This window comes from Trichomycterus rosablanca, chromosome 14 (genome assembly GCF_030014385.1).
Source record: "Trichomycterus rosablanca isolate fTriRos1 chromosome 14, fTriRos1.hap1, whole genome shotgun sequence".
In the NCBI taxonomy this organism is placed as follows: Eukaryota; Metazoa; Chordata; class Actinopteri; order Siluriformes; family Trichomycteridae; genus Trichomycterus; species Trichomycterus rosablanca.
Window position 1 is genome coordinate 29,892,144 of NC_086001.1, and position 14,104 is coordinate 29,906,247.

At 38.0% G+C, this 14,104-nt stretch overlaps 1 protein-coding gene across 4 annotated transcripts; it reads right to left on the minus strand.

The window, feature by feature from the left end:
- Nucleotides 1–1,068: 1,068 nt before the first annotated feature.
- LOC134326458 (uncharacterized) lies at nt 1,069–13,209 on the minus strand. Of its 4 annotated transcripts, none has more exons than XM_063008631.1 (10): nt 13,016–13,209; nt 10,273–10,360; nt 10,029–10,195; nt 8,840–8,908; nt 8,644–8,700; nt 8,441–8,503; nt 8,267–8,293; nt 7,941–8,164; nt 3,321–3,483; nt 1,069–1,354 (listed from the first exon to the last, which is right to left on the minus strand). In XM_063008631.1, exons 1-10 carry the CDS (start codon nt 13,206–13,208, stop codon nt 1,242–1,244), a joined length of 1,164 nt encoding a protein of 387 aa, XP_062864701.1. In that variant the 5' UTR covers nt 13,209; the 3' UTR covers nt 1,069–1,241. The 4 variants fall into 4 exon arrangements, with proteins under 4 accessions (XP_062864701.1, XP_062864700.1, XP_062864699.1 ...); XM_063008630.1 differs by having other exon boundaries at nt 7,941–8,161; nt 8,267–8,323; XM_063008629.1 differs by having other exon boundaries at nt 8,267–8,323.
- Between the last annotated feature and the right edge of the window lie 895 nt (nt 13,210–14,104).

Below are 14,104 nucleotides of genomic sequence, written 5' to 3' on the forward strand. Positions count from 1 at the left end.
GAGAAAATACCTGTATGTCCATTCAGAGTTAAATTTCCTCTGCTCGAGATCCACTTTACTTTTTTTACTCGTACTTGGTTTGGACAAACACACGGTACCGCTGAGGTAACTTGTATTTACATCATTTACTTTTCAGTCGCAATTTCATGGAATTACCCGGTGAATTTAAAGTGACAGCATCATTTATTTAAAAATGCATCAGCACTTTATTTGGCGGGCCGGATCGAGAGTTTTGCCGGGCCGGATCTGGCCCGCGGGCCGTATGTTGTGCACCCCTGCTTTAGACTGTTGTAATGGGCTGTTGTTATTGTTATAAACTGAAGCTACTGTGGCACCAGGCAGCAAAAAGTTCTTTTGAATTCCTACAGTAAAATGATCTCAAAACCACAAGATTAGTACTAGAGTAAGTGTTCTTTATGGATGTCGGGGTGGCACCTGATAACAATTTGTTTTGTTTATTTTATTGCTCTTCAAAAAGTGGTATTAACAACCGAACAGACACTTCACATGAGTTTGAGATCCGATCACATCAAATTCCTCCAGTAAAAATGTCTGAAATGTATTTCATTAATAACAGAGTCGATGATCTTCTTGAACTGAGTGGATTTTGTGCATCAGAACGCGGTAAATAATGTTTATTAAACTGTAAACAGCAGTTTTACCCTCTTTAACGCTTTGGGTACCGTAATACATGGTTTAGAGGTACAGTAACATGTTTAGTGTAGATGGTGCAGTGATAATTACCCAGACAGCACAAATACGTCGCTGCTCCCTACTTAGAATGGTTGGCGTTACATAGTATTTATGTCGTTTGCATATTGGCACTGCGTAGCTTTGATGAAAAAGCGCCCTTAAAACGACGCTGATCCGGTGTATCCGCGACGTATTTTCCGGCATACCTACGTCCAGCTTCCCCTTCTACGACTTTCATCCGATGTCTCCGCGATGTCTTGTTTTAATGTTTTATTTTTATTTTGTGTTTTGTCTTTTAGCAAAACTGAGTTCAAATTATGAAAGGTTTAACAATAAACTTTTATTAGGAATTAAACATTTTTAAAAATTGCAAAATTATGTAAAACATTTGATATAAAATGTTTCTTATTTTAACATACACATATAAATATATAATAACTTACATACTACTAACTTAGCCTTAACTTTAAAAAAACAGAACATATTTACAAGTATTTATATATACATAAACTATTATATATATATAAAACATAAAATAAATGTAAAAACTATCGCTGCCTTTTTCTGAGCCTGTCACTGGAAAGGCGAAGCCACTCTTTAATGATCTTCTCAGCTTCAGCCTCATTTGGAGTGGGGAGCAGCGGGTTTCTCATTGCTGATACTGAAAAAAAAATCGGATTACAAAAAGAGTAGGTATATGTAGCTGTAACATTAGACATGAGTAATAGAATAAATAGTCTCGCTGTATTAAATGAAATTGTATTCATCCCAATGACTCAGTTTCTTTTTTTTTTCTCCAGTGAACAATTTAAGACAATGTACAATACAAAAATATGAAATATAACAACCCATTCAACTAATTAGCACATGGAGGGCACAAGGCTGTGCACTTGAAATATTTCTTACACCTGCAGCACACAGTATGTGTTTTACAGTCCTTCTTTTGAGGGCAGAACTGACATCTCTTCCTCTTACTTGCCCTAGCTGGGGAAGTGGCTGTGGTAGCTGGATGATCAGGGGCTCCTGCACTCTGAATAGCTTTCACAACTGCTGCTGAGGCTTCTGTGTGGGGGACATGCTTCCTTCTTTCAATGAGTGGAGTTACAAGTGCCTTTCCTAGCTGCTCCAGGAACACCCTCCTCTTGTTCTGCTTACGAGACATCCAGGTCGGGTTGATCTCTCTCCAAATCACAAAGGCATTGTAGCAGGAAACATCAATGATGTTGTGGACTGCCCAGGGGCCAGCGGGCAGTCATTCTTCTGCAGCTATCTGTTCCAATCACCTTATCTAGGTTGTCCACACCTCCTTTGTTGCGGTTGTAGTCTAGGATGATGATTGACTTCCTGTCCTCACGATCGCTAATGTCACCATCTGCGTGCAGTGTGCTCAGAAGAACTACATTCTTGTTTTTCTTTGGGAGGTAGGAAACTGGAGTGGTGGTGGGCGTGAAGGCAAACTTTGAGGAGAAGACCTTTCTCTCCTTTGACGCAAGCAGTGCAGGTGGGAGCTCAGGCTTGTTCTTTCGAACTGCACCAACCATGGTGATCTTCCTCTTCAGGAGCTGCAGTCCGAGTTCATAAGAGGTGAAGAAATTGTCACATGTCACATTGTGACCCCTCAGTCCCTCTGTCACATCAAGCACAACGTTTTGTTCTGCATGCCTGCCGTGTTGGTCATATGCTGCTGAGGACCATGTTATTTTGCCATTTTTTGAAAGGAAAGTCTCTCTTTTAGCTTCAGGGTTTTCTTCTTCTTCTGAAGATGATTCATCATGCTCTGGGTTGTATTCCTCCCCATCTTCTTCTTCGGATACATGCTCCACTTCCTCTTCTGAATCAGAGTTGTCTTGCTGGACATCTGAGAAAATCAGCTCTACAGCCTCTTCAACGCTATAACGCACACTCATGGCTTCAGTACAGACAGAATTCTGGGTCCTGTTATCTGCAGCACCTTTATAACCTCTGGAAATAAACAGGTGGTCTTCTGAAGTCTGCGAGAACACCACCTGATTACTTCTGCTACTGATTGATCTGAGACACAACTAAAACATTGTAACATTCTGTGGGTTGTAAATAACTCTGTGACCTTGATTTCAACTCTATTTGCCTCACGGGTCATTTTGACCCGAAGACCACCTTTGTACCTTTTTTTGTACAGCTTACATGGAAATGTGAATAAAAGCAACATTTCACTTTTTCTATTGTTGGGGCCAATCTAGGAAAAGTCATACAATTTCAAGGTAAAAAAATAGCATTTAGTGGATTTTTGGGGGGGTTTTAACACAGTGGCGGGTCATTTTGACCCGAGGACAACAGGAGGGTTAATGCCATTAGACTGCAATAGCTTGTCATCTTTTGATAGAGCTATGAATTTTTGGCATATTAAACAATTCCACATGAGAATGGTAAGGCATTCATCTAGGATTAAAGACTACAGCCTATACACCATATAAAGACTACTGTACTCTGTTAATCAATGGAAGATCACAAAAATATCCATCCAGCAATGATCCTGTGGTTAGAAAATGACTACTGATTATGGTCTAGTGGACTAGAAGGTGCACAAACAAGATATCTTAAGTCAATATACAGAACTAAAAATTGTTGACAAAAATGTTTATACTTACAGACAATTGTGTCTTTCAGGTGTGTGTTTTTGATGGCCGTTTTCTCTCCTCTGCCACACCAGTTCAACTGCACAGCTAGTTGAGGAGCAAACACTTTGCCACCACAAATCCGCCACACTGTTTTTTTAAGTGTTTGTTCCCCAACCAGTGACAGTTTTGACACCTGAAGTTAATAATAATAATAATAATAATACATTTTATTTATATAGCGCTTTTCAAGATACTCAAAGACGCTTTACATAAGACAAATAATCAAAACAAATACGTACATACACCATACAAATCAAATCATAGTACAAAATCAAAATAGTACATCAACATCAAGAATAATTAAGATAAAAACAAAGAGAGCAGCATAAGACAGTTCATTAAAAATTAGCTAAATTATGAGAGAGAACAACAAATATAGAACAATTTCTTAAAATTAGACAGAAACAGGACAGATTTACATGCAATCAGGAAACTGAAAACTTTACAAGTTTTAGGATCTAGGACTTCACATTTCTGTCGTGATCTAAGTATAAAAACTATTAAAAAGAATAGCAAAAATAAAAGCATTTATTTCGTGTTGTTACAAGTTAAATGCCACTCTGAATAGATGAGTTTTGAGAAGTGACTTGAATTTGGACAGGTCAGGACAATCTCGTAGGTGTTTGGGGAGAGCATTCCATAAAGATGGAGCAGCTATGGAAAAGGCCCTGTCACCCCAGGTCCGGTGCTTGGTCCTAGAGGGTATGGACAGTAGGTTAGCCTCAGAAGAGCGAAGGCTACGGGAGGGAATGTGCTGATGGAGCAGGTCGGTGAGGTAGGATGGGGCCTGATTATGGAGAGCTTTGTGAGTGAATAGAAGAATTTTGAATTGAATGCGTTGAGCAACGGGAAGCCAATGAAGTTTTTGTAGAACAGGTGTAATATGATCACGGGAGCGAGTATGAGTAAGGAGGCGAGCAGCTGAATTCTGGATATACTGAAGTTTTTTTAGGATTTTGTTAGATGTACCATAAAGGATGCTATTGCAATAATCAATTCTGGATGTAATAAAAGCATGAATCAAGGTTTCGGCGGCAGAAAAGGAGAGTGATGGACGTAGACGTGCTATGTTTTTTAGATGAAAGAAAGCAGTTTTGGTGATGTGATTTACATGGCGGTCAAAAGAGAGGTTGCTATCAAAAATTACACCAAGATTTCGGATGTTAGAAGACGGAGACAAAGTGTCATTATCAATGGTAATTTGAAAATTTTTTGTGGTTTTTGCCAGGGTTGTAGGACCTACGATGATCATATCTGATTTTTCACAGTTTAATTTGAGGAAATTAGCTTTCATCCACAATTTCATTTCAGTGATGCAATTTGTCAGAGTGGAGTGAAGTTCAGTATTAATGGATTTGGAGGAGATGTAAAGCTGAATATCATCAGCATAGCAGTGGAAATGTAAACCATGCCGACGTATGATGTCACCAAGGGGGAGCATATAAAGAATAAACAAAAGGGGACCTAACACTGAGCCTTGGGGAACGCCTTGGGACAGTGGAGCAATGGCAGAACTACAATTGTTGATATTAACAAACTGTTGTCTGTTTACGAGATATGACCTTAACCACAAAAGGGCAGTACCAGTGATGTTGACAGAGGATTCAAGGCGGGACAGAAGAATGGAGTGATTAATGGTGTCAAAAGCTGCAGTAAGATCAAGGAGGACGAGAATATTAATTTGTCCAGAGTCTGAGGAAAGAAGAAGGTCATTTGTGACTTTGAGGAGGGCTGACTCAGTGCTGTGCTGGGGGCGGAAACCAGACTGAAATGATTCAAATAGATTATTGGAATTTAGGTGATCTTTGAGCTGTGAGGCAACAACACGTTCCAGTATTTTCGACAGAAATGGAAGATTGGAAATGGGCCGAAAGTTACTCATAATGTTAGAGTCAAGTCCAGGTTTTTTAAGTATGGGAGTAACAGCAGCCAATTTGAGTGATTGAGGGACTGAGCCAGAACTAAGAGAGGAATTGATTATCTCTGTGATAAGTGATGAGATAACTGGAAAACAACCCTTAACAAGTTTTGATGGAGCAGGATCCAAAACACAAGTGGAGCTTCGCATCCCTGTTAAGATCTCAGATAGGTCCAAATGAGACACAGGTGAGAACTGAGACAGAGGCTGGGTAATAAATTGAGGTGAGATAGGCGGAGAAACAGAGATGACAGGGGAAACTGTCAGAAAATTGTGGATATTCTCAACTTTTGTTTGAAAAAATGAGAGGTAAGAGTTACACTTGTCAACTGTAAAGGAATTGGTAGTATTGTCAACTGGTTTGAGAAGTTTATTTATTGTGGAAAAGAGAGTCTTAGGATTTGTTGATCCAGCATGTATGAGTTCGGAATAGTAAGTGGATCGGGCTGCCGTAAGAGCGTCTTTGTAATGTTGAAGATAATCAGAATAAATCTGATAATGTACTGTTAGACCGGTTTTCTTATAAAGTCTTTCAAGCTGGCGTTTACGGGATTTCATTTGGTGAAGCTCAATTGTGTACCATGGTGCAGAATGACTAAATGAAACAAATTTGGTTCTCAAAGGAGCCAGCTCATCAAGACATGAGGCGAGTATGTCATTATAGTAATCGACAAGGTCAGATGAATTACTAGACAGTACAGGACAGACAGACATCTTTTTAACAAGAGAATCTGAGAAAGCAGAGGGAGAGATATATTGAAGATTCCTGAAGGATATTTTACGTTTAGCTCTAGTGATGGGCCTAGTGACCTCAATGTCCATGATGATTGTCAAATGATCAGAGACAGTAAGGTCATGGCTGGACGGCTGATGAACTAGGACACCAGTAGAGCAGACAAGGTCAAGAGTATGACCTTTTTTATGAGTTGGAAAATGTATATGTTGTGTGAAATTAAAACACTGTAACAATTCCAAAAATTCCCTGGCAAATTTACAGTTGTTGTCATCAATATGGATGTTAAAATCACCCATAAGCAGTACAGAGGATGAGAGGGCACTAAGCTGGGTTAAAAAATCTGAAAAATCAGAGAGAAAGGAAGCGTTTGGCTTTGGCGGACGATAAACTACAGCAGTGACCAGAGGAGTAGGCCCTGACAACTTGAAAGCCAGGTGTTCAAAAGAAAGAGCAGCAGGAAAAGACAAAGTGGTTATTTTAATATCATCCCTATAGACTGCAGCAACACCACCACCTCGCCCTTCCATACGAGGTTCATCAATATACGAGTATCCCATTGGCGTGGTCTGATTTAACGTAAAATAATCCAAGGGTTTATGCCAAGTTTCAGTGAGACAGAAAAAGTCTAGTTCACTGTCAGATATAAATTCACTGAGTACAGTACTTTTTGTGTTGAGTGAACGAACATTAAGCAATGCCATTTTCAAGTGGTATTGTTGTGTAGTTGGCTGTGAGGAACGAGGAAGAGAACGGAGATTTGCTAAGTCCACTCCGCGTTTCCCATCCCACTCCGTGGACAGCGTTGTCATGGAGACTACACCGCTACTGGTGTGCAAGGCAGCAGCGCTCTGATGACGTGTTTGCGGAGCGACAGTGCGCACGGCTGACCAGAAGGATGGAATAGCGTTACCGTTTCGAAGATAAACAAGCTTTCTCCGGGAGCCCCTGTGAATATAACGAGGCCGGCGAAGGAGTCCAAGCTGTTTGATGACTGAAATACACGATGGAGTAGTGCAGTTGTTGAACTTCCTCAGCTGGTCAACGGAATAGTTCAACATCGTGCCGATCCCAGGAAAACTCATCCACCGTTCACCACCGGCCGCAGACGCGATGTAGAGTAGAAAGAACAAAAAGTATCAAAAGCACAAATAAAAGTATCAAAAGTAACATAAAAGAAATAGATCCACAAGGTGTGTAAAAAGATGAAAACGAAAAACGATAAAAATACAATAAAATACGGTAAAATACGGTAACGGTAGCGGCAGCCAAATGCGCCAGCGTCCACCATCACCATCAAGTTGACAAAAATATTCGGTAAGTAATGTACATGCAATGTACAATATATATATATATATATATATATATATATATATATATATATATTAGGGCTGTCAAACGATTAAAAATTTTAATCGCGATTAATCTCAGAATTTCATATAGTTAATCGCGATTAATCGCATTAAATAAAATCTGTGTAAATGTTATAGAAAACAAGGTTTTTTAAGTGAAATGTGAAAAGTGGACGTTTCTACACGAAGTGAGTGTGTTTTGACCCTTTTGGGGCTTCCATAGTTCATGGACTAGCGTGCTTGACTCCGGTATTCAGTGCCGTAACAGATTAAGTTAATAAAGTGTTTTGCTCCCGACAACTTGTGAATATACCGTGTATTTATTTCTTTATTATGCAAGTGCATCCCTACGACGCTCAGTTATATTATTTTAACAAACCGCAAATGAACAACGGTGGCAAGTCCGACATTAAAACGTTGGTTCTACCAGTCAAGTCTCAACATGAACTAGAATTTGCGTTAACGGCACTATTTTTTTTAATCGCGTTAAATTGAGATTGCGTTAATGCGTTATTATCGCGTTAACTTCGACAGCCCTAATATATATATATAGTGTGTGTGTGTGTGTGTAAGGTACAGTAAATTACCAATTTTTGCTTGAAGATCTTGTTTTGAAGATGGACTTCAAAGTCATTCAAGGCCTGAATGCTTTCCAGTGGAAGTCCATCTTCTTCCTCTTTATCTGCTGGTGCAGGTGGCATCTTCAGGCTGCTGTTACCCAAAAAGGGGCCTCTTTGGGTAATAACAGAAGTGAGATGCTGGACCTGGAGCTGCAGTTCCCCCAGCATCTCTAAGATGGCCCTCTCTGCTGCTGGGAAATCACATAATAATATCATGGTTATTCACACATCTTTATTAGATCAATAAATAAGACAATTAAGAATTTTATAAAATAGAATTTACTTAAACTTACGTGTGCATTGACCCGGCACTAGTCGGCCTGTAGGCAGACGGACTCTAGGTGCGTTAGCTATTAACACCAAGGACGGTATATTGGTCTACTCATAAGTATTTAAGTATAACAATAATAAGTGAGGTTAACCACAAATATAAAGTCACTGTAATTTGTGCAGTGCTGTTATCTTACCTGGTCCTGCTGACAGAATGTCACAGTGGCTTTCCAAACCAACACTTTGATTGTCTTCTGTCACTTAAGGAGAAAGGTAAGCACTTGGTAAGATTTAAGTTTGTCTTCTTAAACATGCTGAAGATCTATAGTGAAATTTTCTATTAAATTATTAAGAAACATTTTAGTTAATTGTAATGTTAATGACTGTAGAGAAACCTTACTTTGTTCTGTGATGGTGGACTGTCCATCTTGACTGAGCAATTGGATTTGTGACATCACTGAAAGCAAATAATTATGCATGGGTGATTAAACTTTTTATGAATTTGTAAGGTTATGTATATTTCTCTATTTGTTTTGATAAATACTTATCAAGCAGGGGGTTTCTATGAATAGCATATATGACAAATGTGATTTTACTCTGCTGTGTTGGTTCAGTGAACCAAGCATCCTGAATTCTTCCCTGATAGGACTGGGCCTTTGACATCACTGAAAAAAAGAAATAGGTATGTACTATATTCATAATTTAAATTTGTTATTCTAAGTTTGTTTTATTGTGGACTGAAATTAAAACTGCACTTCAGAATTTTTATTAGTTGGACAGGATAAAAGGAAAAAAAATACTGTAAGCTCTCTTAAATCTAGTCATTTCCACAGCATGTTTTATTAATTAGTAGGAGAATATCTCAGTTTCAACATTTGATATGTTTTCTTGGTACTATTTTCAATTAAAAATACAATGTAAATAATTTGCACATCATTGTATTCTGTTATTATTTATATGTTGCCCAGCATCCCAACTTTTTTGGAAAGTGTTGTAATGTTTTTATATATTTAATTTCTTCATTTTCAATGAACTTTACCTTGTCTAGATTCTGGGAAGAAGCACTCATCCTGTGACATCACTAAAAAATCATAATTTGGTAAGTACACTGTCCATTTTAAAAACCTGCTTTTTTCAATATGCGTTTATGCGTGATGTTTGAAATACTAAGCTTCTATAAATATGATGGAACTGAAAAAAAATGATTTTATTTTTCTCTGGGCATTGGTTATATTATTATAGACTAGCTTTGCACTGCTTAGTCCTCAAACAGTTTAACAAACACATTCTTAACAGTATCTAACTAATTATAGTGAATATTAACAATCTTCAGTATGAGATTTCTAATAAACGTCCAGTAATACTTGTGGAAATGTGAAATATCATAAGCTTTAAAGCCAGTGTTGTGTTTTAAAGATTTGCCAGGCTTTTCCCAGTCTTTCAAACTATATTTTATTCAGGCAATGGAATGAAAAGATTTAAGTCTTCTGAGCTATTGTGTTTCCTAAAATTCAAGGGGCCCTATAAGGTGGTATAAGTATATAAACAAGATTCAAAATGTATTTTTATTATTATTTTATCAAAATAAGGCTGAGGGTGGTTTTTTTTTTTTTTTTTTTTTTGGTGATGTCACAAAAATGCCAGGCGCATGTATGTATCTGTTCAGCCTTCAGCCATTTAGACCCATCTAGTCCAGCTCAAGTTGCAAAGAGTGTTACATCTTGGACTGCTTTTTTTTTTTTTTTTTTTTTTTTTTTTTGGGGAAGAAAAATACACTAAACTTACTACTTCTGTTTGTTCCAGGATTTCGATGGTCAGCAGGTGGTGGTGGTGGTATTGGTGGTGGTGGTAGGGAATGCACTGTTTTCTTTTTCATTTTGAGATTCTGTTTTTGAGGGCTGGGATGCCATTTTGCTTGAGACTTTTCAATAAATTCAAATGGCTTTTTAGGTCTAAAAAGTAAAAGAAAAATCAAATAGAAATCTTCATGAAGTACTACACAATGTTGTGTGACATGTTATAAAATTACTTTCGTTTTCGTGGGAAATCATTGTCTGAATTTAAATCCGAGGTCTCGCAGGATATTCTCCATTTCTGGACGACCTTGTCCAAACAATCTGTAATATATTTTGCATGCAGACAATTAAATGCATAATATACAGTCATGGGAAAAAGTAAGTACACCCTCTTTGAATTTTATGTTTTTATGTATCAGGACATAATATAAATCATCTGTTCTTCATCAGGTCTTACCATTATATAAATACAACCTCAGATAGACAATAACACATAACAAATTACACCATCTCATTATTTATATAAAAAACTAGATCAAAATACAAAAAGCAGTGTGTGAAAAAATAAGTACACCCTTACTGTTTCTAAAGGAATTAAGAGGGTATTTATCAGTCAGGTTCTGCTAATCAAATGATCTTGATTAACTGATGATTAGTAAGTGTGATCACGTCTATAAAATCAGAAGTTTTGGCACTTCTTGTGGTCTGGACCATTCAGGTGTGTGTAAACACAATACCAAGTAGGAAAGACATCAACAATGATCTTAGACAAAGAATTGTTCCTGCTGATTATTCTGGGAAGGGTTATAAAGCCATTTCCAAATCTGAAGTTCATCGTTCTACAGTAAGAAAGATCATTTACAAGTGGAAAACATTCAAGGCAGCTTCCCAGTAGTAGACGTCCCTGCAAGTTCACCACGAGATCAGACTGTGCAATGCTCTGAGAAATTGCAAAACATCCAAGAGCTTCATCTAAGACTCTACAGGCTTCGGTTAGCATGTTAAATGTTCAATTTAATGACTGTTCAACTAAAACAAAAAGACTGAACAAGTTTGGCCTGCTGGAAGGGTTTCTGAAAGAAAATGTTCTCTCTTTAAAATGAACATGACAAAACAGATTAAGTTTGCAAAGTTGCATCTGAAATAAACCACAAGATTTCTGGAACAATGTCCTGTGGACAGACGAAACCAAAATTTAGATATTTGGCCAAAATTCACAACGGCACATCTGACAAAAAACAAACACAGCATATCAGCACAAACACCCCATACAAACTGTCAATCATGGTGGTGAAGGGGTGACGATTAGGGGTTTGTGTTACAGTCACAGGATCTGGACAGATTACAGCCGTTGAGATCATTTACAAATGAATGGACACAAACCTTAGTGAACTGAAGTAATGTTGTAAAGAAGAGTGGAGTAAAATTTCTCCAGAACGATGTTAGAGACTGATAAAGTCATACAGAAAACCATTACTACAACTTATTACTAATAAATGAGATTCTACATGCTATTCATTCATGGGGTGTACTTATTTTTTCACATACTGCTTTTTCTATTTTGGTCTAGTGTTTTTATACAAATGAATGAATGAGTGTAATTTATTATGCATTATTGTTTATCTGAGACTGTATTTATATAATTTTAAGACCTGATAAGAAATAGATGGTTTTTATTATGTCTGAATACACAAAACCATAGAATTCAAAGAGGGTGTACTTACTTTTTCACATGACTGTACATACAGTACAGACCAAAAGTTTGGACACACCTTCTCATTCAAAGATTGTTCTTTTTTTTCATGACTATGAACATGGTAGATTCACACTGAAGGCATCAAAACTATGAATTAACACATGTGGAATTATATACTTAACAAAAGTGTGAAACAACTGAAAATATGTTTTATATTATAGTAGCCACCTTTTGCTTTGATTACTGCTTTGCAGTAGAGCACATCCGTTCACCTTTTCTGCGCCGCACAAAGACACGGTGGTTGGAACCAAAGATCTCAAATTTGGACTGATCAGACCAAAGCACAGATTTTCACTGGTCTAATGTCCATTCCTTGTGTTCTTTAGCCCAAACAAGTCTCTTCTGCTTGTTGCCTGTCCTTAGCAGAGGTTTCCTAACAGCTATTTTACCATGAAGGCCTGATGCACACAGTCTCCTCTTAACCGTTGTTCTAGAGATGTGTCTGCTGCTACAACTCTGTGTGGCATTTACCTGGTCTCTAATCTGAGCTGCTGTTAACCTGCGATTTCTGAGGCTGGTGACTCGTATGAGCTTATCCTCCGCAGCAGAGGTGACTCTTGGTCTTCCTTTCCTGGGGCGGTCCTCGTGTAAGCCAGTTTCTTTGTAGCGCTTGATGGTTTTTGCGACTGCACTTGGGGACACTTTCTAAATTTTCCCAATTTTTCGGACTGACTGATCTTCAGTTCTTAAAGTAATGATGGCCACTCATTTTTCTTTACTTAGCTGCTTTTTTTCTTGCCATAATACAAATTCTAACAGTCTATTCAGTAGGACTATCAGCTGTGTATCCACCTGACTTCTGCACAACACAACTGATGGTCCCAACCCCATTTATAAGGCAAGAAATCCCACTTATTAAACCTGACAGGGGACACCTGAGAAGTGAAAACCATTTCAGGTGACTACCTCTTAAAGCTCATCAAGAGAATGCCAAGAGTGTGCGAAGCAGTAATCAAAGCAACAGGTGGCTACTTTGAAGAACCGAGAATATAAAACATATTTTCAGTTGTTTCACACTTTTTTGTTAAGTATATAATTCCACATGTGTTAATTCATAGTTTTGATGCCTTCAGTGTGAATCTACAATTTTCATAGTCATGAAAATAAGTCATGAACTCTTTGAATGAGAAGGGTGTGTCCAAACTTTTGGTCTGTACTGTATAATGTACATAATATAGATAATGTTTATCTAATCAATATTCTTATACATTTTAGATTACCTGAGCTGTAAAGGATACGAGCTTGGTGCTGTGTCCATCCTCTGCTCACATTTGGGACCTCACTGCCTCGGATACTCTTTAGAAGTTTGGCTTTGTCTGTGTATGGAGGCCACCATGATATGCCCTCATGGTACCACTCTGCTGCCACCGGGCTTGTTGTTCCCTCATCCACAAATTCAACCAGTAGGTACATTCCTATCATACAGGGATCTATCATGCTACTCATATGTCATGAAAACTATAAAAAAAAATAAACTTGATTATGAAGAAGAAAATTTTAAAAAACTCAGTGGGGATGAAAAGGGAGGTTCTGGTAGCAAATTTCTCATGAACTGGTATGCAGAAGGGGAAAAGATACAAATTTCATCTTATATGGCAAAACAAATGCCTTCTGTTTAACTTCTGAAAATTTGCAATATTCAGTGGCCCCTGAGACCTTGTCTATTAAGTAGATGCCAAGTGTGGCTGAGGAAAGAGGGTATTCGAAGAATGATTCCTGTTCGAGAAAACAGCAGTATGCAATGTAGACCTCATTTCCATGGGAGAAAATATTTTTCACTCTGGCAACTTTGTTGTTGATGTAAATAAAGCTGTTGGCTTCATCTAATCTCAATGAGAAACTCTGTGTCCTCAGTTCGCGATACTGACTGGCTGTTTGGATGGACCTGGGAAGTGGACCACATGCATGAACTTTGTATAATCCCATTCTTTTCCTATTTCGATTCAGTTTTTTGGGCCTCTCTGACAGTCTTCTAATGACCTGACTGAGTGGGAAGCCAGGTTTTCTAATTAGCTTTTTAATCTGGTGAAGGAAAGATTCAAGTTTAAATGCACTGAAATTATCGAGTGCACCATGTATTTTTACATCTTGTGCCAAGTGAACAAGGTTGTGTACATTGTAAGACATGAACTTTTCCCCATAGAGCTCTTGAAAGTGCTTCACAAATAAAACCAAAATGTCATTAGCATACTCAAGATGGTCTCGGAGTAGCTGTTTGCTGGATAAAATGAACACTCCCACAAAAAGTAGAAGAAAGTTTTGGTATGCTGTTGTAATGAGTGTGCTATTTAAAAGAACAGGCCCACTGT

Excerpts from the sequence above, each read along its gene's own strand:
- LOC134326458 (XM_063008629.1), bottom strand. The coding sequence starts at position 13,208 with ATGTACCTACTGGTTGAATTTGTGGATGAGGGAACAACAAGCCCGGTG. Across the intron at positions 8,909-10,028 it reads TCCTGGAACAAACAGAAGTA|TGATGTCAAAGGCCCAGTCC; the intron begins GTAAGTTTAGTG and ends TCTTTTTTTCAG. Across the intron at positions 3,484-7,940 it reads AGATCTTCAAGCAAAAATTG|GTGTCAAAACTGTCACTGGT; the intron begins GTAATTTACTGT and ends TATTAACTTCAG.